General features: G+C 40.8%; 2 protein-coding genes across 4 annotated transcripts in view; one reads left to right on the top strand and one right to left on the bottom strand.

The window, feature by feature from the left end:
* UROC1 (urocanate hydratase 1) overlaps positions 1 to 27,849 on the top strand; it is an 86,084-nt gene that overhangs the window by 20,954 nt on the left and 37,281 nt on the right. For 2 of the 3 annotated variants that reach the window (XM_040646713.2, XM_040646710.2), the window contains one exon: positions 2,738 to 2,847. The gene's annotated coding sequence lies outside the window, so the exon portion shown is untranslated. Of the gene's footprint in view, positions 1 to 520; positions 635 to 2,737; positions 2,848 to 27,849 lie in introns of those variants that run through there. The other variant, XM_040646712.1, reaches the window with a different exon arrangement.
* The window catches only part of NTN4L (netrin-4-like), a 43,360-nt gene that overhangs the window by 14,219 nt on the left and 1,292 nt on the right, over positions 1 to 27,849 (bottom strand). The window contains exons 2-5 of the mRNA XM_003642010.6: positions 22,639 to 23,180; positions 13,274 to 13,537; positions 982 to 1,108; positions 426 to 614 (exon numbers count right to left, since the gene is read on the bottom strand). Coding sequence (XP_003642058.2) covers positions 426 to 614; positions 982 to 1,108; positions 13,274 to 13,537; positions 22,639 to 23,180 — 1,122 coding nt within the window. The remainder of the gene's footprint in view (positions 1 to 425; positions 615 to 981; positions 1,109 to 13,273; positions 13,538 to 22,638; positions 23,181 to 27,849) is intronic.

Raw genomic sequence — 27,849 nt, 5'->3', positions numbered from 1 at the left:
ATAGGGGTACACACCTCCTGCAGTCATTATTGTATACACTGATGTTCACAGATATTGCACAATCAAATGGAATTTAACAATATCTTTCACATAGGCACACCATCCACTGTCTTAAGAGAGATGCAGAAGTAGTTAAATAGAACGTGCTTCAAATGAAAAACAGAATCACATTTCAAATGCAAGCACAAGAATATACCTTTCATCTGAATGTAATGCACCAGTGAGCTGTAGCAATTACCATAGAAATTGTGATACCACTGGGGGCTAGACACAGAAAATCAGGAAAATGACTTTTTATCAGAAAACTGTGGTCTAGAAATAAAGAACAAAGAATAGTAATGCCAGTAATTGCTTCCATAGCAGTTGATTCTTTTAACGAGCTTCCACCGCTCACTTATCATCACTGAAGGAGCAGAACCACTTACGTTTGCAGACCTCTGCAGAAGACATGGGTTTCCCTCTGTCTCTGTAATAGCCTGGTTTGCACCTCTGACACCGATGTCCCTCTGTGTTATGCTTGCAGTTGTCACAGACTCCACCACTGCGTTTCCCTGATGCCAGCCAAACACTCAGATCAAAATGGCAGCTGTCAGCATGGTTGTGACAGCGACACTCTGATGGGGAACACAGAAAGGTAATTCAGGTTTATCTAACAGGCACAACAAATGATTCTGTTCAAATAGTATGATTTCCCTACTGTGAATCATGGAGGACATATATCTGAGTGAAGCACATATTCTCTGCTTGCAATCTTTGATATTTCTTTAAAAAAAAAAATCACAGTTCCAACCCAAAGAACACTCAACCAAGAAGTTCAGCTGCCACATCTTACAGTAAGACAAGCCAATCTGATGGTATCGTGTGTCTTATAAAGAACCTTAGAACACTACAATTTATGCAGTCACAGCTAGAGGACTCTGCCTGCTGGTGGAGTTAGCGCTCACCCTGACACCCTGGATCACTAAGCTCTCTCCCACTTACTTTTGCATTCATTTGGTGCCCCAGTTTTTCCATCTCCTGGCTTCCAAGGCTGATCATTGTATAGCGGCGCGCATTTCTCACAGTGGTCCCCGGCTGTGTTGTGTCTACACACGCACTTCCCATGGACCTGTTGGGGAAAGAATACATTCAAATAGTAACAGGCATTAACATGGTGAAGTATGCCCTACAGCCCCATGAGGCATAGGGACTTCTGCACTGGTTTCCCACAGCTGGGAGCACTATTAAGAGACCAGCTGAGCCTGGAGCTCACCTGTAGCATTATCACTTAGCAGGACTGGAGAAAAGGCCCAGTTCAGCTTTGGACTGTGTGAAAAATTACTGTGCCTTAAAGTGTGTTCAGTAGGCCTCAATGTGGTGCACAAGGTTCTGTAATCTTGAGCTACTTCCAAGTGCTTTAAATGTGTTTTTTTGTGTTTTTTTGTTTGTTTGATTTAAGAAAATTGATTCTTACATCTGTTTGCAAAGGATTCCTCTGAGAAATTATTTGAGGAAAGATGGGGCTATAGGGCTCATTCTACACCCATCACAAAAGAAGCTGTCAAGTAGCAGCATGTATTTAATGTGGAGGGAAACACTTGTACTGAGAATGGCAAACAAAAATCCAGAACCAGACTGTCCCCCCTGTGCACTGTGGAGGATGCATAGCACTGTAACCACCCACCATCACAGCTCTGTCACTGCACAGTACACAAAAAGCAGAGGCTGAGATTTCATTTTGACTGCGGTGTGAATTGAATGTAATCCTTTAATCTCACCATTAATGTGAGTTACGCTTCTCCATGGTCTTTCCTGAAAGTCAGACTTCCCCTTTGCTGTCCTCCCCCAACCCCATCCCACGTAGCAGGTAGCTTGGGATCAAGACAGAAATGTTCAAAAGAACCCTTGCATGAATGCTCTCCCCTGCCCCCAAAGCCATCTCCCTGCAGCAATTTGCTCTGCGCTGCCCTGGTTTTTAATCCTACCAGACCAGATATGTCATGTAGCTAGCAAAGGGAATAGGCTGCAGCTGATGCCATTGCCCCTCTATGGCCAGCTGGCAGATTTGCTGCTGCACAGAGCGGTTGGCTGCTTCCTCACGGAAGACTGAGCACAGACTTCAGGGTATGCATTTCTGTCAGGGCTCAGCACCAGTAAACCTCAGGAGGATACAGCTTGTAGCACATGATGTGATGCCTCTCCAGACCTTTGTCCGGGAAAGTCATCCATGTTCAAAACCCTAAATAGGATGACAAATTAGAAACAAACAATAATACCAATAAGCAACAATACTGGGCTTCTCCGCATTTGAGTTTGGTTCTCCAGACTTTTTAGTTCCCCCCCGTGGACAAAGAGACTTAACAGCAATGATTCCTTTTCAGAAGCCACAGAACAGAGAAAAGGACCATGACTGGAGAAAAAGTAAGCCTGAACCAGAACTATTTGGGGCCACTATCTTTTAGTGTCCATGAGCTTTGGACTATCAAAACTTTACAACTCATTCCAAAATGGACTAGCACCAAAAATTTTAGATCCAATAAGAAAAAATGACACATTTTGTAATGAAATACACTGTAAGTTCACTTAAAAAAAAAAAAAAAAGAAATAGGTATGCAAAATAAATATTTACTCTATATGAAAAAGGAAAAAAAAGAAGCATGAAAGAAATTGAGATTGTGCAGCTGGGAAATGGCAGAACTAAACTATGCAATCTTGTTTTAGCCTTGAATGACATGATCAAATATTCATTATTCCACAGGACCCTGTGCTTACAGTGCACAGCACAGATGGTGTGAACACTCATGAACAATTATTCAGAGCAAACAGGAAAGTTCAGTGAGGAAGGAAGAATCAAGTTGTTCTTTGAAGGTAAGTAGATGTCCATTGTCCACCGCAAGTTGTAGTTTGTGGAGGCTGTCTAGGGATGACATGCTGTAAGAGTGAAGCACAAAGAAAGCCTGTTGTTGATGATCCCTACTACTGAATAGTTTACCAAGCACATGTGGAAGGATGGCTGGCTTAGACTAAATGCTAGAAAAGCCAAGCAGACAGGAGAATCTGAGATGGCAGAAGTAAATAGTTGAACTGGTATGGATGTTGGTCTTTTCTGTTTGTTTTAAAGGAGGTATTAGGTCTGAGAAATATCCTTTTTAGTATAGATTTAAACAAACAAACAAACAAAACAAAACAGAAAAGAAAGCACTGATGGGCACTAGGAAAATAATAGAGGATAATGAAAAAGAAGACAGATCTGCCTATTATCTGGGGATAGGTGTCTCATGGAAGATGTTTAGTCATTGAGAATCATCTAGGAGACTGTATTCTTAAGAGAAAATAGCTAAGAGGAGAGTGTAACAGAAGGTGATGCTAAAATACAGAAATGAGATCAAAAGAAGAGAGAAAAACAAGTAGAAAGCTGAGTTGTTTCTCAGACAAGAAAGGTGATTCATGGATGTAAGTGGCTATGACTAAAAGAGTGGTTAATGGAGGAGAAATCAAGCAGTGAAGAGACCTCTTAAACTTAAGCAAGAGGTGAAATAAGGATAGAAGAGGCAGCAGTAAGAACCAAGAGAAACAATTTGTTCTTTTAGTGAGGAAGAGATAGGAAAGGTAGCCAGGGATTGAAGTCCAGGAAGGAACAAGAATGATATGTAGGAAAATGTCAGATAAAATAGGAAATGGGATATCTGCTCAGGCAAAGAATGTGAGAATCAGACCCAACACCACAACTGCAGGCGCGTCTCTGACTGTTATGCCCTGCTGAAATAAGCTGTCAGCTCTCAGGTGAGTCCAGAAAGTAGGTTGTGCTCTCTGCACAACACAAGACAAGACCTCAGGATCTCACTGGAACTCAAAGATGATCAAAACACAGTAGAGAGAACAGTCAAAGAAATACAGATTTAGGGGGTACTACACTCATGTTTTAATTTGTCCTAGAAAGCAGGGTTGAAGTCCAAGTAGATAATGATGATTGGATGATTATCACAGAAAAGCAAGGACATGAAGGGATGTGGAGCCACAGCTGGAGGGTGACCATAGCAGAGACTGTGCTCTCACTGAGCACAGTGTGGGTAGCAGGGAGCTGGCATCAGTGTCCATTGACAGCCCCAGACACACCAACATCAAGGTTACCAGGGCTATTCAGGAGCAGCAAGAGACAGGCCTAGAAATAAACAACATTAAGCTGAAGTCTGATTAGTTTATTACAGGGATTTACATGACTACATAAAAATGTATTGGTACAGCAGGTGAAAGATTAAGATCCAGGAGATTTGCATCTCATGTATCTAATATTTCACTTTAATATTTAACATGTGATACCCCATCACTCAACACTTCCTGATCCTTAGATGTGAAAATATTTAAGCTTTTACGGGCTTTTTCAGTGTTCATAGCTGCAATAATTTAGTACTTGGGAAATAATGCAGAATTTGTTTTTCTTACACCCCTCTTCATCTGCTTCCCCTCATTATTGTGCTAACTCCAGTTGTCTCCAAGGATGGTTCCCATTTCTTGGAGTGTCATTCTATTAAGAGTTCAGTTGGTCTGATTTGTTTGCTTGAAGCTGAGTGGTACCTTCCAAAACTGTGCAAATGGATCAGGGAAATAGGTGCACTCACAGGCAGGCAGTCTGTGTGATCATACAAACTACTGCATTTCATAAAACCAGTCTGAAGTACTGTGTGCTCAACCTGTAATGGGTTGTGTTCTTGTAGTCCTGCTTTCAGAACGCTTTCAGCCAAGGTTACTCATGTCACCAATGCATTTGATGAGCTTCAAAAATAAAAACTGTAGCATTCAATCCTAATATTCTGCCTGCATCAAGCCTCCATTTTTTGCAAAGGTTCAAAGTTGCTGATACATTGGCAGCCTAAGGATATTATCAGTCCAGGAAAGGAACACAAATGTTATACTATGTTCAAGGCACCATCATTAGATTTAGCAGCCACTTGAAAGGAAATTCTCCTTTTGTGTCTTGGTATAGCAGCTGTATTTTTAGGCAGTGATTTCATGATATAAAATCTTTGGGGGCAATCACTATTTAAATCATTCTGCTTTCCTTACTGCTCCTTTCTATGTTACCACTTTTTGCATCATGCCCTGAGTCACGTGTAAACTGGACTGTAGAACTAAGTCATATGTAAAAAAAAAAAAGTTTTTTTTTTTTCTTTTACCTTGGCAATAATATTTTTAATCTGGTTTAATTCCCTGATCTGACTCACAGCACAGTTGTGCTGTTACAACAGTCTGGTATTGCTGCCAAAGGCTTTGATTTGTACATTTACCACCTGAGCAGCTTGAATCATGACACGGAGGAGGTTATGGCTTCATGGATTTTAATGCCAGGATGATCAGTTCCAATCTTTTAGATCAACCTGCTACACAAAGCCATGAATTTCATCCATATAGTTTTTCCATGGAGTTCAGTAACATCTGGTTGGTTTATTGTGAATAGTGTAGAACCATATCCTGCCTTTGTACAATGGTCACCGTTGTTGACAAAAATTATTTCACCTGAATTTTGCTCTTCAGGTGAGAAAACAAGTAGGAATGTTCCATCTCTGTAATACATTGTTTTTATAAATTATTTTTTAAACTCTGTTCAGGCTAGAATAATACCTCAAGCTCCTTGCTTTCTGATTGCCCCCTTAGTTTCTTCTACCTTTCATCCTTTCAGTAAACGTTGTGGTTGTTGCTCTTTCTCCTGAGCTATTCTCAGTCTATTTTATTTTTTTCCTAATGAATGAAGGTTAAATTTGGAAGCCTTCCAGAACACAGCAACTGTTGCTGATTCGGAGAAAATGTTTGTCTTTGGGCTCTGTATTCACTTTGTAATGTCGCCAGAGCAATTTTGGATACAGCAGTTTGCAATGACATCAGAGGCTGGTCCCTTACCTGCTTTTAGCACAACAGCCCTTTCTGGGTCATTTTGAATGGTTAAATACAAAACAGTGTTATCCTTCCCCTCTGTTTATCTCACAGCTCAAATGGGCTCCATTGTATCTCCAGATTGTGCGGTGTATCTGTGCAGATTTATAATAAATTCTTCTCTATCAGGTCCTGAGGAGAGCACATACAGCTTTTAAGAGGCCAAATAAAAAAAAAAATACTTCGAGTTTGTCAAGTTCTCAAAGACTTAAAAAAAATAGGTGGCTTGGGAGTAAGTCCCAGATTACAGCGCTTGCTACGGGTAGGTTGATAGTTCAAATTCCTGCTCTAATCAGGAATGAAAAAAGCCATTATTTTCCTATGTCACTTGGTTTCTGGGGAAAGGTCTAATAAGTGCATGTGTCTGAAAACTGGTACACATATGGGTGTTTTCTGAGGGAACTGAATTTCTGGCTTGTACTTGGTCACTATGGTAAATTAAGTCCAAGGGAACTTGGCAGGGGGAAGGAGAGCTGGGACGCTGGTAGCAAGGCCACCTGAGACCATACTGGGTTTGGGATCCACAGCAGAGGGTGAGTTAACTGCCACCAGTTCCAAACTCACTAAACAGGTAATGGTGAAGAAAAAAAAAAATCTGTGAATGTTTAGCTGAATATTCAGACTGGCATCACTAAGCCCCTATCTGAACAGCAACAAAGGAACAGGATAAATAGACCGGAAGAGGTACAAAATCCGTGCTTGATGTGAGGGGATGCAGCAGACTAACCTCAGCATGGGATGGTTTCAAGACACAGCTCCGTCCTCTGCATGATTCACCTCTGGCTGTCCTTAGACACGAACCTGGCTATGTCTTCACCCACATTTTGCTCTGTTTTGTTCTTTATTGCTTACTTCCTCAGTGCTAGCTTGATTTTTATTCCTTTTTGGGCTGAGCTCTCCTTTTATTTTTACCTACAGTGCCAGCAACTCCATTATCGGTCTGCACCAAACTGCATATAAGAAACAGCTGTCACACCAAAGTGCAGCCCCTGAGTTACAGCAGATCACCAGATCTTGGTCACTGTCTTAAGAATGGAGAGACCCAAAAGCAAAGTGAGGCTCAATATTGTAATAGGTGAATACCTGAATCACTGTCTGAACTTAGATAGGTTTTTGCTGGTTAAACCATAGTAATTCTAGGGCTGTGTGATGGAAAATCCACTATCAAAGTGGGCCTGTGAGCTCTTCTCTGAATTTTCACTTCTGTATTGAGTGAACTTGGCAGCATGCATAGCTCCCATTCAAGTGAAATTATGTTGAGTAATGGAACAGATGAAGCCAAGAGAAAAATAGTTTTCTGCAACTTCTCTGCAGATGGCTGCAGTTTGGAGAGTGGGGGAAGGGCAGGCCTGACATAGCACCAAACCAGCCAAATTTGTGAGGAATCTGTCTGACAACAGGGAGAAAAAGGGAGAGAAAGTCCATGATTTAGCAGAAAAGTTGTGTATTGAAGGAGATTAATTCAAAATCCCTCATGAGCACAAAACTAATCTCCAGGTCTCTTCCAGTGCAGTGAGTAAACTAAGTCAAGGAAATGTATGTAGGATTTTATAACTTTTGTCCTGAATAATATGGATTTTTTTTTTAAATCCCGTGAAAACTTTTTTTTGTGTGTTGTGTGCACCTGTCTCCAAATCACTTAACTGCAAACTCCACGTACTCACAAAGTACAGCTCTAGAAATATTTGCTTAAGTTACAGGGAGGTTCTGTGGGATTGAGTGCACTGGCTGAAGGGCCTCAAAAGTCTTGATAAAGAACTGAAAACTTTTGTTCTGGAAATACATAGGTGAGATGAGGACAGAAACAGCATAGGCATCTATTCGGTCCCAGGAGAACTTAAAAACAGAAAGACTTAATGTATAAGGCCAAACACAAATGTGCTGTACTACAACGATGGAGAAGTGTTTGCAGAAAGCAGTGGCTGATAGCTCTGAGATAAAGCAGTTTTTTCTCCCTCTCCCACACATACACAGATTCTTGGAGCTTTAACGTGAAAAGCAATTGTTAAGAGAATTGCAAGGCATGTTTTGCCAGCCCTAGGATGTATTTACAAGTGTTTTCAGTCAAATGGTTCTACTAGCAGAGTTATCGTGGTTCTTTCACACGGATAATAGTAGCAGAGAACATAAACTCAGTGATTAAAACAAACAGAAAAACACTAATGAGAGCAACTAAGTGATAAAATTAAAGTGCTTTTAAATAGCTCCTCCATTGATATTGCTTCTTGTAAAAGCTGTGTTTAAAGGCTAGTAGTGCCAGATAGGAAAGTGTTTGCTATTCAAGAAATAAGAGATAATTTGCTGCAAGTAATATGCATGTTTGCATAGAAGGTCTACCCTGAGACCTGATTCAGGAAAGCATTCAGGCATGACTTCAAACACCATTTCTAAATAGGCACACTTTTCTGATTTCAGCTTTAACAGTAGTAAAAGATATGCCACAACAGTAATAAAGTGCAGGAAAAACTTGTTGACTTTATAATTGCAGAATTCCTGCTGGCTGAACCACTATGTGGATCAGATCATCAAAACTGTGGTTATTCTCTAAACCATACTCAAAACCTCATGTTGATGGTAGGAATACCAGATGCTGTGGCAGCAAACCACAGGTTCTTAGTAGTGCTCATGAAGAACTTGCACAGACATCAAGTTAAGCAGACTGAGCCCGCACACCCAGTCTTCAAGAAGCGAAGTAAAGATGCAGTATGCCATCATATATTTTCAGGGCACACAAAAGAAGCCAAATTAGTCTTTCATAAGATGAAATAGCCCTTACAGACAATTCAGAAAGACAAGGGTGCTGATGTTTTTGGTTGGCCGTGAACTAGCTCCTGGCAGTAACAGAAGTGTCACTTTAATATGCCAGTCTTCAATCTCTATGAAACAGCAGGAGAAGAATGGGATATACAGGAAAGATCCTGTTTAGATGTATTCAAGTATTCTTCAGTTAATATTCCCAGTGGCTTTTGTGAAAATGTGATAAAATAGGATCTTCTGGATGTGACCTCCAAGAGAAGTCTGAATATCCTTTTCTGACTTTCTTAAAGTAATTGTTTGAGAATTATACTGTCATTTAGAGTTTTGGCTTTGAGATCTATTTTCCCCCAGGAAATTAGGAACTCGCTGAAGTTGTCTGCTAACATTAAGGAGAACCTTTCCATGATGCTCCTCTGTCATCCTCTTGATCATCTCTGAACACAAATATCTGAAACTTTATCATCCACCCACATGTTCTAACAAAGCTTCTTCCAAAGTGCTTTAATCCACTGTGAGTAGCAAACATGTCAGTGAGACCACTTTCTTTTCCTGAAGTTCATATAACTCATGGCCACTTTCTACTCCGTAATTTATATGATCTACTCCTGTGCTTTTGGATCATTATGGGCACAGCTGTAAGGCCTTGTCCAGTTTTAATTTAAAAATATATATCAGCATTGGCATCTGTTTCTAGAATTTATTCTACATGATCTAGAAGTTTTTTGTTTTTGTTTTATTTTAAACATTCCCTACACTACTGGCATAGCCGGTATACACAGGCTGACTTTTTTCTTAATAAAACCTATTCTTTTTGTTGCCATCTGCAACAGAGTGAGTGCACTTCCAGGCAGCTCTGAGTGCTGGACATCACACAGGCTGGCGCAGCTTGGATCAGATAATGTGAAAACTTCGTTGGGGGATTATCAGTAGAAGTGCACAAGATATTTGAAGAGGAGATAATATTTGTAAGAGATATGACAGCCAAGTTGCCTAGAAAATCTCTGCAGAAAAACAAGTTTTACCTTATGTAACCTACTTTGTGCCAAACAAGGAATCTCACTTAGGACCAGATCCTGCTCCCACTGAAGTAAGTGGAAAACTTTCCATTTGCTTCACTGTGGAGGATCAGACCCACAGGGAGTCTAGTTTGTCTCTATAAACAGGATAAAGAAGCAAAAGAAACAGCTGAGGCAACTTCTAAGTATTTCCTGGCAGTGAAGGTACCAAAAATTAACAAGTAAAAAATCTTAAAGCTTTCATCAAAAACATTTTAATCTACATTTGCTTTCCTCTGACCATAGTTATTTCTCATGCACCAGAAAGATAATTGTGAAATGTTTGGCAAATGGAAAGGAATTTGGTCTAGATTCAGTATTCTGTCTGTGTGCACTTTCTGCTTTGTAAACATTGCATGTTCTGGAAGCAACCCTGGACTCAGATAGAATACGTTATCAAAGCAGATTCTAAACCTGAAAACTGTTCCTGACTTTGCTGGAACTTAATAAAGAAACCGTGTACTACAAAGCAACACTTGTATACCCTGCAACAGCAGTATGTGGGACAGGAGTACTTCCCAATGGTGGAAGACTAGGTGTATTCAGGTGGCCAGACCCTAATAGTTGTTTCCATTATAAGGACATATTAATGCCCAATATTTAAAAGAAAATGCACCTCTTTAGTTTCTTGCAGCAAAATGCAGCACCAATAGACAATTTCCCACACTGACAAAGGAGCTACTTTAAAAAAATTTGAATACTACAGGTTGTGGAATTCAGAATTTTATCCTTAGCTATCAAAAGAACCATTTAAGTTGGGTATGGCATCTTTGTGTCTCTTGTCTTTGGTCTGAGGAAAGGATACGGAAGACGAGAAAATACCACTGTTTCTAACAACAAACTTCAAATTCAAGATATGTTTGCCCAGAAGTTTCTTGACTATTGCTTACAGTTCCCATCTTCATTTCCCAAAATCTCTCTTCTGTCTGACATGATATTCTTGGAAGTTAATAAGGGAAATAAGATCTAGATAAATTGCATTGAGGTGGCTGCATAACTCATTACAAAAAAAAGATTATATCTGATGTTTAACTAAGGGATCAAAGGACATTTCCATTGTATCCTGTGGAAGGAAGACCACATTATTCTTGCTCTACTCAGTTTTTGCTAATGACCTTTGAGCAAATAGGGAGAGTATACATGACACTATCTAGGATTCCAAGCTAAAGTAATTATATCCCATTTGGAGGTCAATCTGACAATTTGCATTGGTCTTGTATCATTAGATTCTATGACACTGTGGCATCTGTGATGGTAATTGTCATACAGCTGCATTTCTTATTGGCATCCTCTGTGAAAAATCTAGAAGACGAATGGATTGTCATATCTGAATTGACAGATACACAAATAAGCTGATGATTGGCAGATCATCTAATAGTAATACATCATCTATTCCCTCCAAAATGGACTTGAAAAGTGTTGGTTTAAAACTGTCAAGAAATATACATTAGTCTTCTTCATTATTTAGGCTCCATATGGTATTAGTATAGCAATGGAACAATTATCACAAATGGAAGAGATTTCTTTCAAGAGTAAGAAAGGCAGACTTACAAATCAGCACAGTTATATATCTCCTAAGACCTAAGTGCAGAATGATGTCAAGTTTTGCGCCTATCCCTTGGCAAACAATTACAGTTGTTTTCTACATGAACGTGTTTTTGTTTTTGTTAACTACAGAAAAAAAAAAAACAAATATCACATGAGGACTCTGAAATCTTAAGAGACTGAGACTGCTATTACTTACGCCTTTCTGTGGTCTGTATTTTTCCAGCATTTACGTACTTGAAAGCAGACAAGGAAACATGAAGCTGCTCTGCCTTCATGCTGATATCACCCACACTACCCATACAAAAAACTGTGTCTTGAGGCCTTTTCCTGATGCATATAGGCAAGGATGTTACCATACCATAAGATGCAGAGTTATATGCTTACCTAAATGCCCTCATTCTAGTAGATTTTCACTGTATAAATGAAAGAAAGTAGCAGCAAAATAATGTGATAATCTTTACTCCCAGCTAATGCGACCTAGGGGGTAGAATTTTGAGTTTCAACCACAGTTCTCTGGTCAGTACAAAAAAGCAAAAACCAGGGAAGGATATGGTAAGAATCTTCCAGTCACATCAGCAGAAAGAACATCAATTTCTCTCTAAGATCAGTGGGGGAAAGGGGACAAGAAGGAGTCACCTTATTTTGGCAGGCACTGAGAAATAATTTTCAAACTGTCGAAGTGAGAGCAGTTACTGCAGGATGTTGTTGAATCTCCTTCATCAAAATTAAAAGAAAACAAACAAAACAGTTCAGCAGGAATTCACTAGTGAATGGCTGAATGGCTTAGATATGCCTGGTAATACCTTAATGCAAGGTCTTATACCGCTGTCTTCTCCAGCCCTCATCTAGGGTTCTAGAGGTAGTTAAAACTCTGGAAGGCTTTTCTCACTTCCTGCTGCCCTTGGATTCCCGATTAGACAAAGACTAGATAATATCTATGGATAATATCTATGCCTGTATTGGATACTGGGATGCATCCACCCCCTTGTCTCCTGAGACATGACTCACTCATGAATGCGTTTCATCAAAACTGCTTCACCTTCTGCCCCATGAAGTCACTGATGGCACAAGAAGATTCTATTCCCTTGTGACCAGAAGGAAAAAAGATCCAGCCACAGTTTACAATGGTTATGTCAGTAATACACACAATATTTTTGTTTTCCTCTTCTGATGGGCAGAGTGTTTATTCTTCTACCAGCTGTATTCATTTAGCCTGTTATTCGTGTATTTGGTTTCACCATGTGTGTATTTAACAGTTTGCAGTGTGGAGGATACACTCTTTAAACAGCTTTTCTCCACAGATTTTGTCTTATGTGGATCTACATTTGTAGTTATCAGGATCTGATAACATCACTCAGTGTTAAAATACTGTACATTAGCTTTATACCACAGATGGAACAGATTCAGAAATGATTTTGTAAATATTGTGAAAGTCATACAGTCCTAATTATCTGTTCAGTATCTGCATCTGAACCTAGAAAACTGAAAGGAGGGCAATGAATACACATTCCAGAAGAAAATAAACCAAACCATACATCAAATGGGACAGAAATTAGCTGAGGATGTATTTCTTGGGTCTATTGTGTTAGGGTACACCAGGGACTAAAAATATGAGGGTTATTTTTGCTTTCAAAATCCATTACAGAGACAGACATCCTACAGGAACCAGTGAAATCATTGACTAGTTTAAAGTGGCTTGAGCTCTCTCAGTGATGTATGTGTTTTGACAAACCTGGATATTTGGTTAGCATCATTTCCCTTTGACTATTATTACACTCCTACTAAATAATACTTACAGCTAAATCAAAACGTTGACAGCAGTAATTACCGCTGAATAGCAACACCTAAGTGTGCATGTAAATACTGAACAGGGGACAGTTATGGTGTTATGGAAGAATATTCCTATGAAGTTTGGCTCCTTTTACTTCTTATTTTAAGTTCTAACAAATTTTAAGCAAGTTGAAGGGTACTAAAGTCTACTAAATTAGTGAATGTCACAAACTCACCACATTCTCCACCTCTCCTGTCCTGTTGGCAAGTTCACATTCTTCTGCGTGCCCATTGCAAAAGCAGCTTCCCCGGATGATCAGGTCATAAATAGCATAGTGGGCAAATCTCTGAGGTTTCTCTACCAATCCCAAACCCCGGCATGGACATTCCTGTCTTTTTAACAAAAGGAGGCGGAGGTTGGTGAGTTTCAGGAGATCTTGAGCCTCGGGACTATAGGGATCTTCAATCTTGTTAGATGGAGTTAAGGCACGATAGATCACCTGAAAGACAGAAAGTACACACTCAGGAGAAGATGTAGGAGTCTGCACGTGCAGAAAACATTGTGAGATGATGTTCAGGAAAAAGGAATAGTTCCTATTGAGAAGGCTCCGCATTAACAGTTGTCTGGCTGTGAGTGATCCCTGAGCATGACCACAGTTACCAACCAATGGCCCAGCTGCAGCAGTTGACTGTACCTGCTTTCATCCCATCATATGTGTAATAGGAAACCAAGGCTTACTGGCATTAATACAACATTAATGCCATCCAAATTGCTCGAAGCATTTTAGGCACGTGGCTCTACCACGAGTTCCAGAGTCAGGTAAACTAAGGCGCTAAAGAGATATGTGACAGAAGTGAGAACTGTGATCACACTTTTGGCATAGTCCATTCAACCGTGTACTAGAAAGTACAAGTTGGCTTAGGGTGAGTAGGCATTGAGAGAAACCAGTTTTCAAACAAAGCAAGCCAGTTTATTCATTGGAAGAGGAGAAACAGCTACACTGCAATGAGCTCACAGGACCGCAGGGCTTTGTGCCTACCAGCTGTCTGCAAGTTGTAACTGTGGCTGCTTTGGCCCTTTCTTATAAGTGGTGACAGTCTATGTCTGACTGACCCCATTAGGGGTGTGAAAGCTTTGTTTCCATATGGATTCCCTTTCTCTCTGGTTTATTTTTTTTGTTTCTTTCTTTCTTAGCTGGTGAACCAAGAATATATTATATTATCATATAATATATTCTTGTTCTTTTTGTTCATAGGAGCCAGAAAAGAGTTTGTGGTACAGGCTTGGAAGATAATTCTGTTGGATGTTGATGGCACGTGGGGAAATAAATCCCCTTAAATCAACAGAATCAGCTGCCAGGCTCTGCACAGAGCTTCACCTGTCAGTAATGCAGTGAAGGCAGCAGTACATTTCCCACCTCTCAGCAGCATTTTCTGTTTGGTTAGCTCTGGTCTTCCTTTTAATTCCCTCCTCTTGTACTGTCAGCTGTTTACAAAGCTACAGATACCCACATTTGGTGAGATCAGAGGTGTCTTGTTTGATAGAGCTATGGGCAGTTTGCCCAGGCTGTGCAATGCAGGTGCCTACATTCCCCTGACCAAAGAAGCCATGACAAAATAGCCTAGGCCTTTCCACACCAAAGTCTACATTCCCCCAGTCAATGGAACCATAAGAAAATGACCTAGTCTGTTTTGTCCAGTGCCCAGCATTCCCCTTATTGATGGATTCAGAGGACAAAGACCAAATCTCTTCTGTCCGGTTCCCCTAATCCCACGTGGTCTGGTCTTTTTGGTGGAAGCTAATTTTATGAACCCCCTCTCCTTCCCAGTCCCTTGTGGTCCACATAGAGGTGGAGTGGTTTCTCAGAGTCCCGAGCACCTGGTGATGTACAGACACACATCCTCTTCCTGCATGGGTGAGCCAATTCATCCAAGACCAAGGCAGTGAACTGGATAGAATTGTTCTGCAGAGCTGCTAAGCTCCAAGATCTCAAAGCAGGTTAAAAGCTAACTACTGGGACATTAATGGCTAAAAGTCCTTGTAAAACTGTTTTAAATTGCCATAAAACATAGGAGTCAAGTGGTAAAGCAAATGTTTTAAAACCAGTTTTTATAAGCTCCATTCTCACATCTGACTTCCATGTCTGTGGCATCTCTTCAGGAGAGTTGCTTTGAAATTCCCTTAGAACTGTCAGTGGTATTTGCTCCATGGAAGTTCCATTCTTTTCCTTTTCCTTTTCCTTTTCCTTTTCCTTTTCCTTTTCCTTTTCCTTTTCCTTTTCCTTTTCCTTTTCCTTTTCCTTTTTCGCTGTACCAGACTGTTCTAATACCCCCCAGCCATTTCTCTTAGCATCCGTGTGTAGTTTTCATAAAAGCAGCATAAGCACAGAAGAAAATGTTGATGACTCAGTCTGTTAAGGGCTGAACAACTTACTCACAGCCTAGAAATATTTCCGTTTCCATAGAAATGTGTGATGCACCTTTATGGGCTCAACCCTCTGTGGAAATACATCCTAGATCCTGAGTTTCCCTTGTAATCGGGGGCTGACACTGGAGCTGAATGCTGAGTAGGGCATTCATGCTTATCAGCATATCTGCTATCAAGCGCATATTTGTCATTCTCATTTTCAAAAGTCAATCAGCTACGCCTCAAAAAGATGGTCACTACCCTGTCCTCTCCTGACCTTTCTAAGAGCAAGGAAGTTTGGAGAATGCTGTAAGTGTGCAAAGCTAAAAGTGATAGCCACTGTTAAAGGACTGGTTTTGCTGTACGCAGGTTGGCACAGCTTCACAGAGGGTGATGTTTTATCCCCAGTCAAGAGGTCATCCTCATTCCAGAGACGGTGTCTCAGATTTTTGATTTTTTGCCACATGTTTTGCCCCTCCATTCCTGATACAGATAATTCTGTTTTCTTAACCTGATCTTCCAGCCAGTATTAGTCAGAAAAGATGTGGACACAACAAAGGTTCCCCCTTGCGAGCTTATAGCCTAAGGTCAAGGAATATGAGACATAAATGGAGGGGGGAGCCAACTCATGGCCTCCTACAAAAGAAGATCCTTGTACAGAACAAGAATTTGGTATTACAAATCATCCTTAAGCTATGCTGATCATGTTGCACACAATCAGGTTAATGAGGGCAGAAATGTCTGCATGCTTATACTAGGCCCATCAGAAGGAAGCTGCAATAAAAACTCTCATCAGTCCTAAATCCTCTTCATTAAGAGATTTTCCTGTGAGTTGATTTTGCTCATAAAGGAATAGTAAACAACTGTGTCTCAGAATTTTTCCTACCCAGTGGCAAATATCCTCTGATCTATTTGATGGAGCCTCTTGACTGAAATTCTTCTATCTTGTGGAACAGTAGACTTTACTACACAAGTAGTCTTTTTTTCCTGTTTTGATACAGTCTGAAGCACAAAGAAAGTCTAGGTATTCTCTTAGCTATCAGAAAGCTGATTCCAGTAATTCATGGGATAGAGTTTCTTAATCCACATCTGCCACTCTTCTGTCCTTTTGGAGAATAAAACTTAGTAGCCGGTGCAGAATAGAGAATATATAATTTCTTTCTTAAAGAAATAATTATGCATTTGATTTTTAAAAGTTATCTGACATAGGTAAACTACTACTACTTTCAGTACAGCGGTATCTTGAATTCATTCTGTGTTTTCCAAAACAGAAATGGCCAATATCCCTTTAATTTACATTTGCTTTGAGGTTATTCCAGTAATGCAGCCAGTGTGGCATTAATATTAATATTTAGGCATTGCTGCCAATATGATGATAGGAAAGACTGCACAATCAAGGTTAGAGACAGACAACGCTGAAGACTCATGCAGACTTTTTTCTTTTCTTCAAACCAATTGTTTTCTGTAGCTTCTGGTTATCTGCACATATATAGCCCTACATCTATGGCAAGTTTTGTAGGGAGGAGCAGTGTCTTCCATCAAGTCAGAAAATGTAGTCAGAGTGCAAAATCTAGTCTGCTGGACACAAAAAAACTTGAGTTTACAGTTGGTGTACAGGGAATGGACAGCATTCTCTCTGTTCTACACAACATCACATTCCATGAGGATCTGCGAACACCTCCTTACACACAGCACAGTGTCCTTTTTCATTATGAGAAAAGATATTTGCTCTGAAATGGCAAAGGAGGATGAGGAATTTTGCGATGCAGGCAGCTCTACTGGGACCTAGACTGAGAACAAGAGTGTCATTTCACTCTTCTGTCATGGAAAGTTCAACACCGAGTTACCATCAGTGTCAAGCAATGTCAACAGAGCAGCATCTTCATGGGAGAGCATCCATTTCTCCTCAGTAGAGCCACTTGCCTCTTTAGGCCTTGGCTGAAACCTCACACATGAAAGGACCTAGTAAAGGGTGTAGTCTCACCATGACAGTGATATGTGAATAACAACAGAGCTAGCAGTAAGTGCTCGTTAGCCAGGGCTTCAAAAGTTACAACAATGAATTTCTAAGGTCTGTAGATGTAGACAAGAATTTTTTTTCGTAGTTGAGACTTTAAAAAAAGTCAGGGCTGCACGGAGCTACTATAAAACGGGGTGAGAAGAAGAAATAATTTGATATCTGCTGGCTATTGTGTGAGGAAATGTAGAAGTGATGCTCAGAATGCTATTGTGCCTTCCTGGCTGGTTTGTAAGGTGCCAAGTGTCTCTGCAATGGCACATTAAAACCAGGTCAGGGCAGGACGCTTGGTGCCCTCCTGAATTCACTTGCACGGATGGGAATCATGGACTGGTCTCACGTCAGTTCAAATTCCCTTCAGACACAACTACTTGAGCCCCTTAATTCTTCCTCCAGGGAAGCAGGGCCTGGCAGTGCTATCTGTTTGTTTACACTGCTGGTGTTAACTGCTTCCTCTCAACTTGCCTCTGCATTTTATCTCCTCTACAGTTCAAGTTAAACGAAATGCTGAACAGACGGCCCTAGTCATAACAACAGGGCACTTACTTTCAGGACTGACTAATCCCTCCTGAATCTTTTCCAGCTGAAAGTCAGAAAAACATCATGCAACTTTTAGCCGACAGCCCTGATGATGGACAATTCACTGCAGTGCAGGAACTGTCCTGGTGTCTCAGCTGCCAGGAATTCAACCTTATGATGCACTGAGCACCTTTCTTTCTAGTGACCCACTGCTGTATGAGATCAGACTTTAAGAAGTCACCGAAGCCTTAGTGGTGACCTCTTGAATTATTGATGTTGCCACTTAATGAGGTATGTGTGGGAGGGGAGGGGGATCCTTCTTTGTTTATCAAAAGGTTTGGCATGAATACAGTAAAGGAAAAGCCTGAGAGAAGACAGCAAAAATTGTAGCTGGTTGGAACAGGATCACATACATTCCACTTAGAGCCCTGGCCCTGGCCTGGTTTGGTGTCTGTGTGCAGGTGGTTCCCCTCTGCAGTAATTGTTCTCAGAGAGGCTCTGTGAATGGAAAAAGGCAGCAGAGATCTACAGTATCCATACAGAGGCAAAGACCTTTCATAGGGTTGGCTGTGGCTTCTAGCAGCCTGGTGGCTTTTGAAGCAGACAGAACTGCATCCCATCACACCATGTCTTGATCTGACACTCACAGTGTGTGTTTAGAAGAGTGACTGAAGTCTTTTAACTACAAAGCAAGTCCACTCATCTTTGATAAAAGACACTGCTGGGGACTTCTGTCCCTAAAGAGGTCACCACAGGCTGCAAAATGGAGAATGAACAGGTCTTCTGCACAAGGCACATTTAACATGTTGCCATAGAAACCAGTTACCTAATTCAGCCATACACAATTCTTCCAGCCCCCCAGTGAATTCCAGTAATGGGTTTATTATATCACACTTCGTTGGTGTCATCTGTCACACAGACATTCACATAAATGGATCAGCCTTTGATTTAAAACTACCCTCCACTAGCCAGACCCAATAGTAGAAGAGTCTTCTTTTGGATTTTCTGGTTATAAGCAGGTCAGTGTCAGTGTTATACCCAGCTTTGCATGCTAATGTCTTCCTTTCATGCATACATCATTGCCAATGGAAGAGAACATTTGTTTTCATTTCCTGATATTTTAGTTTATTAAAAACGTGCTCTTAATTTCTCAGATCCTTGACTGCACATGCTGTCAGGATGCAGGTTGAAACATTTTGGTCCCTATTTCCCCCAGCTGCTGTTTGAGCTGTAAGTCACACTAACAATTCATACAATGTTGTGGTCACTTCTTTTGTTTGGGCCAGAGTTTTGGTTTGTGTTAGCTGACCTGAAGGTTCATCTTAGGCTTCAACCTCATCTGTTACCCAGAGAAACTGGAGGCTCCACTGTGCTACCTCAACACACCACTTTCTTGGAAGGAAAGACTCCGTAACATGCTTATTGGGTTATGATAAGCAAATGGGACAGACAAAAGGCCTTCATTTTTAAAACTAGTTTGACTGCTGTACCCCTAATTAACTTGACTTATCAAGGCGTGATTTGAACCCTTTACATGATGGTTGGAGCCAGCTGTCAGTGTGAGCTGGCCCTGACTCAGCTACAATTTGGAGACAAAGATGAAAAATTGTATTAGAACTGGCAAAGGCCTATAGAGACGCAGGTTTTTGGCATACTCAGTAAAAACAAGGGCTTCTAGTGAGGAGTGGCAAGACACCAATGTATCACGCTCGAGTGGCTTGCAGATCAAGACCAATGAAATAAAATGCTTGCAGAGATTGGAACATGCTTTGTAATTTGTTTCTTTCCTTGCTGCAATTCAAAACCTGACTGTTATGCAGTAGAAATGACTTTGACTTCCTCAGGAGGGAAAACTGACATTTATCTCAGGGCATTAAATTAGCATTTAAGTTGAAAACAATTTTGATCGTTTCAGAAGTATCAGCTTGTGATGTGAGCTTCTCGGTTCTCCAAGACTTATCCAACATCATTAACCGGATAGGTCAGAGTGACAGTAAAAAGAAGCAGAGAACACCACAGAAAGTATTGGTGGGGATTCAGCTTCAATCCACCTCAGTTGCAAGTCAGTGCTCGAGGGGATGTGCTGGTGATATCTGTGATACCTTTACAATAAGTTGTAAAATTGGGGTTCTAAGATTCACGGGCAAAGCTCCTTGAGACTCGTAGTAAGAGTAGCAGTGTCACTCAGGCAAATCTGATCAGGTATAATTTTAAGTAACTAGTCTCTGGCTTCTTATATTTTCATTCACAAAAGAATTTGCTGCGTCACATTGCTGACCTGAAAAGTCTAGTGCTCTTACACCCTTTTCATAGCAGTATTTCATGGATTGGTTAAGAGGTCTCTGTAAAGTCTATCCAGAGCCTTAGAATCCATTTGGGTTTGTTTGCTGTGAAACACTATTTGTCTTGCCCTCTGTTAAGTTGCTGTACAGATGTCTGTGTGCTGCTTTGAAACTTCAACTCTTCATCTCATGGAGGAAGTGACCTCTGCAGGTATTCAATTCCTGTAACAATTCATTAAAGCATTTGGGAACCTGCAGGGGTACGACCTGCACATTGATAAACATTCTTACTGTTACTGTTGTTTTCTAACATCTACCACTGCAGCGCAGATTGATTAAGTGTGCACGTATTCATTTCAGTGTGGTTGCTGCCTGAGTTGAAAGAATCGTTTTGACACCTGTAATCACAAAGGCTTGTGTTGGATGAATGTTTTATTATTTGATTTTCTGCCAACCAACTCTCAGATTTGTTTTAGCAGCAACACATGGTCTTAATGATATTCCCCAAGGTTAAGCAAGCACGAAAACCAACATAGTGCAGGGCAACTGGGGGATGCTGTATAAAGAAGGAAGAGTTGTTTTTTGTTTAAGGCCAAACCATTTATCTCAAACCCTGGATTCTGCTCTTTATTCCACCAGAATTGTCTTGTTCTACCACAAACCACTTCACCTTTCTGTGCAAGTCTTTCTCCATCTGGGAAATGACAACAGGACCCTTAATGTGTGCTGAAGATCTTTAAATAGATCCTGAAAAGTACTTCCAGATTTTCAAGTGGAAGGCACAAAAGAGTGAAAAATCATAATAGCTGCCTGGATTCTGTACTGACGTGGCAAACTGTAATCTCTCAACAGGAGACATTTGGATGTATTTGACTTAAATGTATTCTAATAACTGACTAGCAGAATTACTACTCTGGGAACAAGACAGTAGTTATATGATTTGCTCCAGATTTCTAATACACATAGATGTTTTCCAGCTTTGTTACACAAATATTGTCTCAGTGTCTCCTTACTGCTGTTTTTTCTCTCTCAGGTATAGTACACAAATTTTTCTTCTGAAGACTATTGGAATTGTTTGCCTCACACCTGAGCTTAATTTGCAATGTACTGTTAATGCCAAACCTATGCGATCAATTCCAGGCAGGGAAACCAAAAGGATTGTGACTTCTCTAAGAAAGAGAGAAAGAAGTGAAAGGATTCTAGTCTCTGGTGAGATTATAGGAATGTCTCATAATCTCTAGGTGTGCTTTTCTATCTCCTCTAAAAAACGATACCACTCATACTTACCTTCCTTCGCATCTAAATTGCTTTGAGATTAATGAATTAAAAGGGTTGTAATTAAACTAAGTATCTGATTGTAGCAGAAATGCTAAGTCAGGGCCTGAACCAGAGATTGAGCACCTGGTGGGAAGGCAGGGACAACCCAGAGGAGCTCAGGTACATGCAGTGCAATGGCCCTGACTGACCGGAAGAGGTGGAACCAGGATCCAGCCCTTCCCAGACCTCATTTAAGGGTTGGCAGTGGAGGCAAGGATATCTTGCTGGAGGTCCTTGCCTACTTGAGGCCCTTCCAAGGGTAAGCAGATTTTTTTTTTTCCCCTTTGTTTCTGTGTCTATAACTGCTGCATTTGGGCTTCTTCTCGCTTGCTATAGCCTAGGACTTTGCTACCCAGCTATTACTGCTGTGCTTTTAATTGCATTATAGCATTACACTGATAATTTTAGTAATGTTCTGAAAAATTCCCAAGAAAAGCAATTGTATACTTATTTTAGAGGAAAGCCCTCTGCTTGTTTAATTAGAGTATTCTTACCAAATGAGGACCCTTCCCTCCAGGTGAATAGTGAAGCCTGACTACTCAATCCTACTTTCTGTCTCTCTTATTTCTGGGGTTTATGGCTGGGTACAACATGAGCTGATATCCTCAGCAGGAATAGTTGCATTAAATGTATGGAGAAATATGTATTTGAACCATCTGGGGTCTTTTGTATGGAAAAAAGAATTAAAAAAAAAATAATAAAAAAAAGACAATTAGGAGCTTATAGGGTGCAGTTCATGTCACCCTAATGGTAATAAGCAGAAAATCAGGCTCTACCAATGTAGAATTTTACTTCAGTTATTGTCAGCCGCATTGTAAAAATAGACAACATGAATCCTATCCTCTGCAACACTCATAAAAGAAATTTAAGGATTTCCATTCATTTTCATTGATACTGTTTCTTTTTCTTTCCCTTTATTTCCTTAGCATAAAGCTTTTAGGGAGGGCCCACCTTTCTCAGCTTACATGCACAGTATCTCTCTGAGCATATGCTTTCCAACTTATACCAGTCTTGAGCTGTTTGACATTAAGCTTTGTCCAAACCCCGGTTATTGCTTACCTCTCCTCTGGTACAGGGTACTGCGTCTGAATATCTGGAAGTGCACATGGAGCCTTCCTCAGTAAGGTCATCCTGGAGCCCAAAAGTCGCAGTACAGTTGACAGAGAAATATTTGTAGGGCCTCCACGTCTGCCCATAGTCCTGGGACCTTTCCAACACCATCGCGGCTGGGCGAGGTGACTTGAACACAGCAATGACGTGTGTTAGGTAGAACTCCGTTTCAAAGTCCAGCCTAATTTCTTCCCTGTGCACCCCTTGGGCAGACTGCCACCAGGACACTGGGTTTGCAAAGAAATCATCGGTCATGTCAGCAGGGAGGTGGGAGTTATCAGGCTGGTTGGCATTGCACTTGGTGCAGCGAGGCTGCCCGCAGCCATGGGAAGCTGGATGGAGGAGGCTTTGGTCTGGGTAGGAGCAGTATAGCTCTGTGCTGTTCTGCCCGCATGTGGTGAGAGTGATGGGTGTCCTCCCAGTGGCGAGGTTTCCCACCGGAGGGTTGCAGGAACGGCCACTGCAGCGGAAGGCTCGTAGCCTCACGGGATCTGAGAGACAGACAAAAGAAACAACACTGAGCAGAATTTCTCAAACAGTTCTCAAGCTGTAAAACTGTGCAAGGGTTTGGAGTCCTCGTGTGGGGATGGACATCCAAGAGGACTTCTCAGGAGAGCTACTTCATCTTTTCACATGAAGTCTGGGGGGAGTTTCTCCATAAATCTAGTCCTTGTTTTAGGTGCCTGACTTGGAAATGGAGGTATTTAGAGAATAGCCTTTACCCACGAGTACTTGAAAGTCCTTGATACCTGTTGAAAACACAGTTGCATTAGTTATATGTTTAACTTAATAGACTATCTTTTGTTTTCTTACTCTCACTCTAGCACAGCTGCTTATCTGAGGGCTGACTCTATGCAATGCATTTATTTTCACTGTAATCAGAAAGGAAAACTAAATTGTACTCTACATTATAGATACATCAAAAAAGAGATGATTCCTCCCCAGAAAAATTACAGATGCTATTTACACAGGCAAACACATGAAGAAAGCATTTATCTCTATAGTTGTGTGTTACTGACCTAATTTTGAGAGGTGCTGAATTTCTCACGCTCCTACTGAGATCAGGTGAAGCTGCAAATGCTTGGCAGGGCTGAAAATAGTCTCTCTTTTGTTTAAACACCTTGACATGGAGATAGGTGAATGTATTCTATTATTTGCCAGATCTACAAATACTGGGAAGAAAAGTTTTGGTATTTCCAATGTATGCATTTACTTATTTCTAAACTATGACAGGGCTGAGATGCTGTTTGGATATTAGTCTTGTGACACCAGATTTACAGGTCAGTCCCAAAATGTTATTACTAAACTGGAGTAAACTGCATCTGTAATGACATAGTGTTCTCCTTGCAACTTAACTGTCTAGAATGAGTTAAGGTCTGACCTTGTAAGGTCATAAATCTAATCCAAGAGGTTGCAAATCAGATGACTCAATGTATGTCCTACAGGAAATGTCCCTTCCAGTGAAACATGGGATAACCGTAAACATGGGCTAATGTAGGAGCAATTCAACAGTCAGCTATTAGTTCAAGATTCTAGCTGAAATTCTAAAATCCCTACTCAATTTATACTTGGTCTTTCCTTGGGCAAAATAGACTTTCAAATCTGGTTAGGCCAAAGAAAATACTTTTCAATTCAGTCTTACAAAAATTACTCAAATTGTAAATGTATTTGGGTGAAACTGATCTTATTCTTTCCCAGAAGATTGTCTAAGGTGACAAAATGCATCCAGCCTGCAAGGTGTTGCTTCTGAGTTGCTTCTGTTCTCAGTTCCTTAACGATAGTTTTACATAGGCAAGAAGAGTAAGGATGAACGTTACTCTGGAAAACATCTCATGTATTAAATACTGCAGCCTTACAGTACTTGAAAGGACCTCTTCAGACTCACTGCCAGCACAGAGATGGATTTTCATGGAAAAGGGCTTTCAGAAATCAGCTTGTAAGAAAAGAGATGTTGATTCTATCAGTTCTGTTCTTTGCTCCTCATCTTCAACTGAGCAGCTGGTTCTTAGCACTACTGAAGATCCTCCACCAAGCCCTCACACCATCCTGACTGCTTGATGACCGCTACAGTGTATTTTCTTTCTGACTTTAAACTTCTTATCCTACCTGAGGCTAGTAGAGGTTCAGAGATCTGTTATTTGTAAGGTAGCTTGCATTTTCTCTGAGTATTTCATTACACAAGAAAGGCCTTGGGTTTCCCACAAAGTATATTTAGAGCCTTCTTCTTTTTGCAGAACAATCAACATTCCAAATCCTTCTGCTCTGGAAAGCAAATGTCACTGAGTCATGCGGAGTTTCTAAAATAAAGGTAAATCCATCTTGCAGGTCAGCAAAAATATAATGACCTGCAACTGCAATGCCTCAAGAAGGTCTTTGCAAGTGGCACTTGGACACCCACCTAGCCTAGTCTGACTTGTTCATGTCTGAGCTCTGGTAAAAACTACTGTGAATAAGGAAAACACAGCAATTTCTGTGTTCAAAGTAAACTGGATAGTGAGTGATTTCATTCAGTGCAGTGGAAAGGTATCATCTTTGCCTCCAGAGAATTTTAGTGGGACCAGTCTTATAGGTGTGTTTTGAACAAGCATTAGTTCTGGAATAGTCTGGACAAGAGTCCAGATTGCTGAGTTTTGACCAAGAGTGGATTCATGTTACAAACATTATTGGGTTATAGATTACTATGCCGTATAATGAAAAGGAAGTCCATCTTTGCTGATGCATCACACAACGGATGCTTTCACAGAGGAAATGGTATGCTGGAGTTGGAACTGTAAGAAGTTGCATCAGGGAAGCTTTGCAGACAACAGTGCAAGAAAGCAAAAAAGGAATGGCTGCTTTTTGTATTTCCCATAAATGGACTATCAGTCTTGTATTTTTTCAGCTGAGCCTGGAAAAGGAGGAAGAATGTGGCTGTATTTCTGAACAACAGTCACAAGAAGGTTTATCTGCACTGCTTGTTAATGCAGCCACATCCATAAACAGTTCCTGTTCAAACTGCTATGTCATTAGAAAAATGAGAGAAGAGCATCATGCAAATTAGCAGAAGGGAGTTTGAGAGGAGAGATGTTGGACAACAAAATCTGCAGTCGATTAAAAGCTTTGCATTTAAAGAAATCAATTGGCAGAACATTGCTTGGCTACAAGGATAGTGCAGCTTTTCCATCACTCACTGATTCTGTGGAAACAACGTGAAACTGTGGCATTTGGACAGGGATGGGGACTGGGGCAGAAGAGAAACAGCAGCCAGGCAAAACGAGCAGCTTATCCCAAGAGGGCTCACTGAGTAATTCTTAAACACTGAGCAGTTTGATTGTGTGTGGGCGCTGCATGTTATTGAAGTTGGTAAGTGTTTCCTCCATGATGGGCAGCTTGGCTCCATAAATGATATCATTAGTTTATTTGTCTCTTTCTACTCTTTTAGACCTCTATGGCAGAGTGGCAGGTCGGAGGCACCAGGCATGTGTTGTAAGAGTTGTGTTATCCAATGAGCAAGGAGCCATTCATTTCAAGGGAGGTCACACTATTGGTGTGACTGGGACACCATTTCAAACAGAGGTCTCTTACTTTGGAGCCTTCTAACCTAGTGGATATTGTTTAAAAACATGTTCAATTGTTTTTTAGATAGTTGTTTTTTTTACCTTCTGTTGTATATCCAATAGGAGAAAGGTCATATGGCATCTGAGTCAAAGCCTGATGACAGGGCTGGAAAGGTGCCTAGTATTTTCTGTGTCATTTGAAGTGGGATTTTTATTCCTTTTCCATATGCTGAAGTCAAGGCTGTATGTGTTTGAGTCACTTACAGTGAGACAGGAGAGCAACTTTCACAGACCCGAATAGAACGTGACGTCTCTGGGCATCTTCTGCAAAGCTGTTGATGGAGCAGCATTTTCAGCATCCATCCAACCTAGATTTCACTTGTTCTGTATGTGGTTAACTTCTTAATTAGAATACCTTTTAAAAGATTTTTCTTAAGCTAACCATCCTATGAACATGAGTTCTCAATGCTGGTGACAAGGGAATTGTTATAACCCTTTGGTTCATCTGAGGCCAACATGCAGTGAGTTAGGCAAGTTGCCATGCAGGAGTTTCCAGGCTGCTTCAGAGTTTATGTGAGCTCAGTAAAGCCCTCCACCTGCATAAAACCTATGTGACTCCTCCAGCCTAACTACCCCTTTCCATCATACTTAAACATCTAAGGATCCAATCTTGACAACTGTGCCTGTCTTCTTTGCACACAGATAGCAGAAAGCAGATATGGCTCTGCCCACAAATACTGTACCCCCATGCACTCCTCACACAACTGCCCAGCAATTCATTTCACTTCTGACCAGGATGGACCAACTACAGTGCTGAAAAGGAAACTGACTGCATAGAGCAATGAAATATGTCAATGACATACTTTTCTGTACACCTGTCTGCTCAGGAAAAGGCTGCATTTGTTTCACACAGATGGGCTAAATACTGTCAGAGACAGCCTTAATCTTCAGCAATGCTGACAATGCCTCAGGTAGGACCTGTTAAGACTGAAGGTTAATTCAGGATTTTTACCTTGCTTCCTTAAAACAAACAAACAGAATCAAGAGAAGAATTGAAAACCAACAGGTAGCCCTTGTGCTTTCATGAGCTGGTGGTTTGTGCAACCTTTTGACCACGCAATGTGTATTTATTTAAAGTGACTGTGAATCCTTAGTGTCATCACCTTTAATATCCAATTATTTTTGCCATTAATCTCTGTGTCCTAACACCATTATTCTGAGAGTGTTTAGCTCCATGCAGAATGCATCCACTTCCCTTAAACTCACTTTCCAAGCAGTCAGCTGTGGGCTGCATTTCCTCAGAGATTCATTTTCACTTTGTGACTTGGATGCAGAGCAAGTTCAGCTTGGTTTATAAGAAGCTGCTTTCTACAACAGCATCAGCAAGTCATCTCTGCACCCCTTTTGTGCTGTGTGTCAACATATGTATCTTAGAGGGAAAGTCCCAGCCTTGGAAACTAATGAACGCCCAGGGTAAGCCCCTATGAGCACAAAGGTACCACATCCTCCCTCTGATCGTTCCCTGCAGTATTGTGATAGCTGAACTTTTTCTCAAGTGAGTCACAGGAGGAACTGGCATAAATTTATGAGCTGTTTTCAGTTTTTACAAAAATAGCTCTTGCAG

This window comes from Gallus gallus, chromosome 12 (assembly GCF_016699485.2).
Source record: "Gallus gallus isolate bGalGal1 chromosome 12, bGalGal1.mat.broiler.GRCg7b, whole genome shotgun sequence".
NCBI lineage: Eukaryota > Metazoa > Chordata > Aves > Galliformes > Phasianidae > Gallus > Gallus gallus.
Note: the sequence above shows the minus strand (reverse complement) of the source record. Positions and strands in the feature narration are given on the sequence as shown.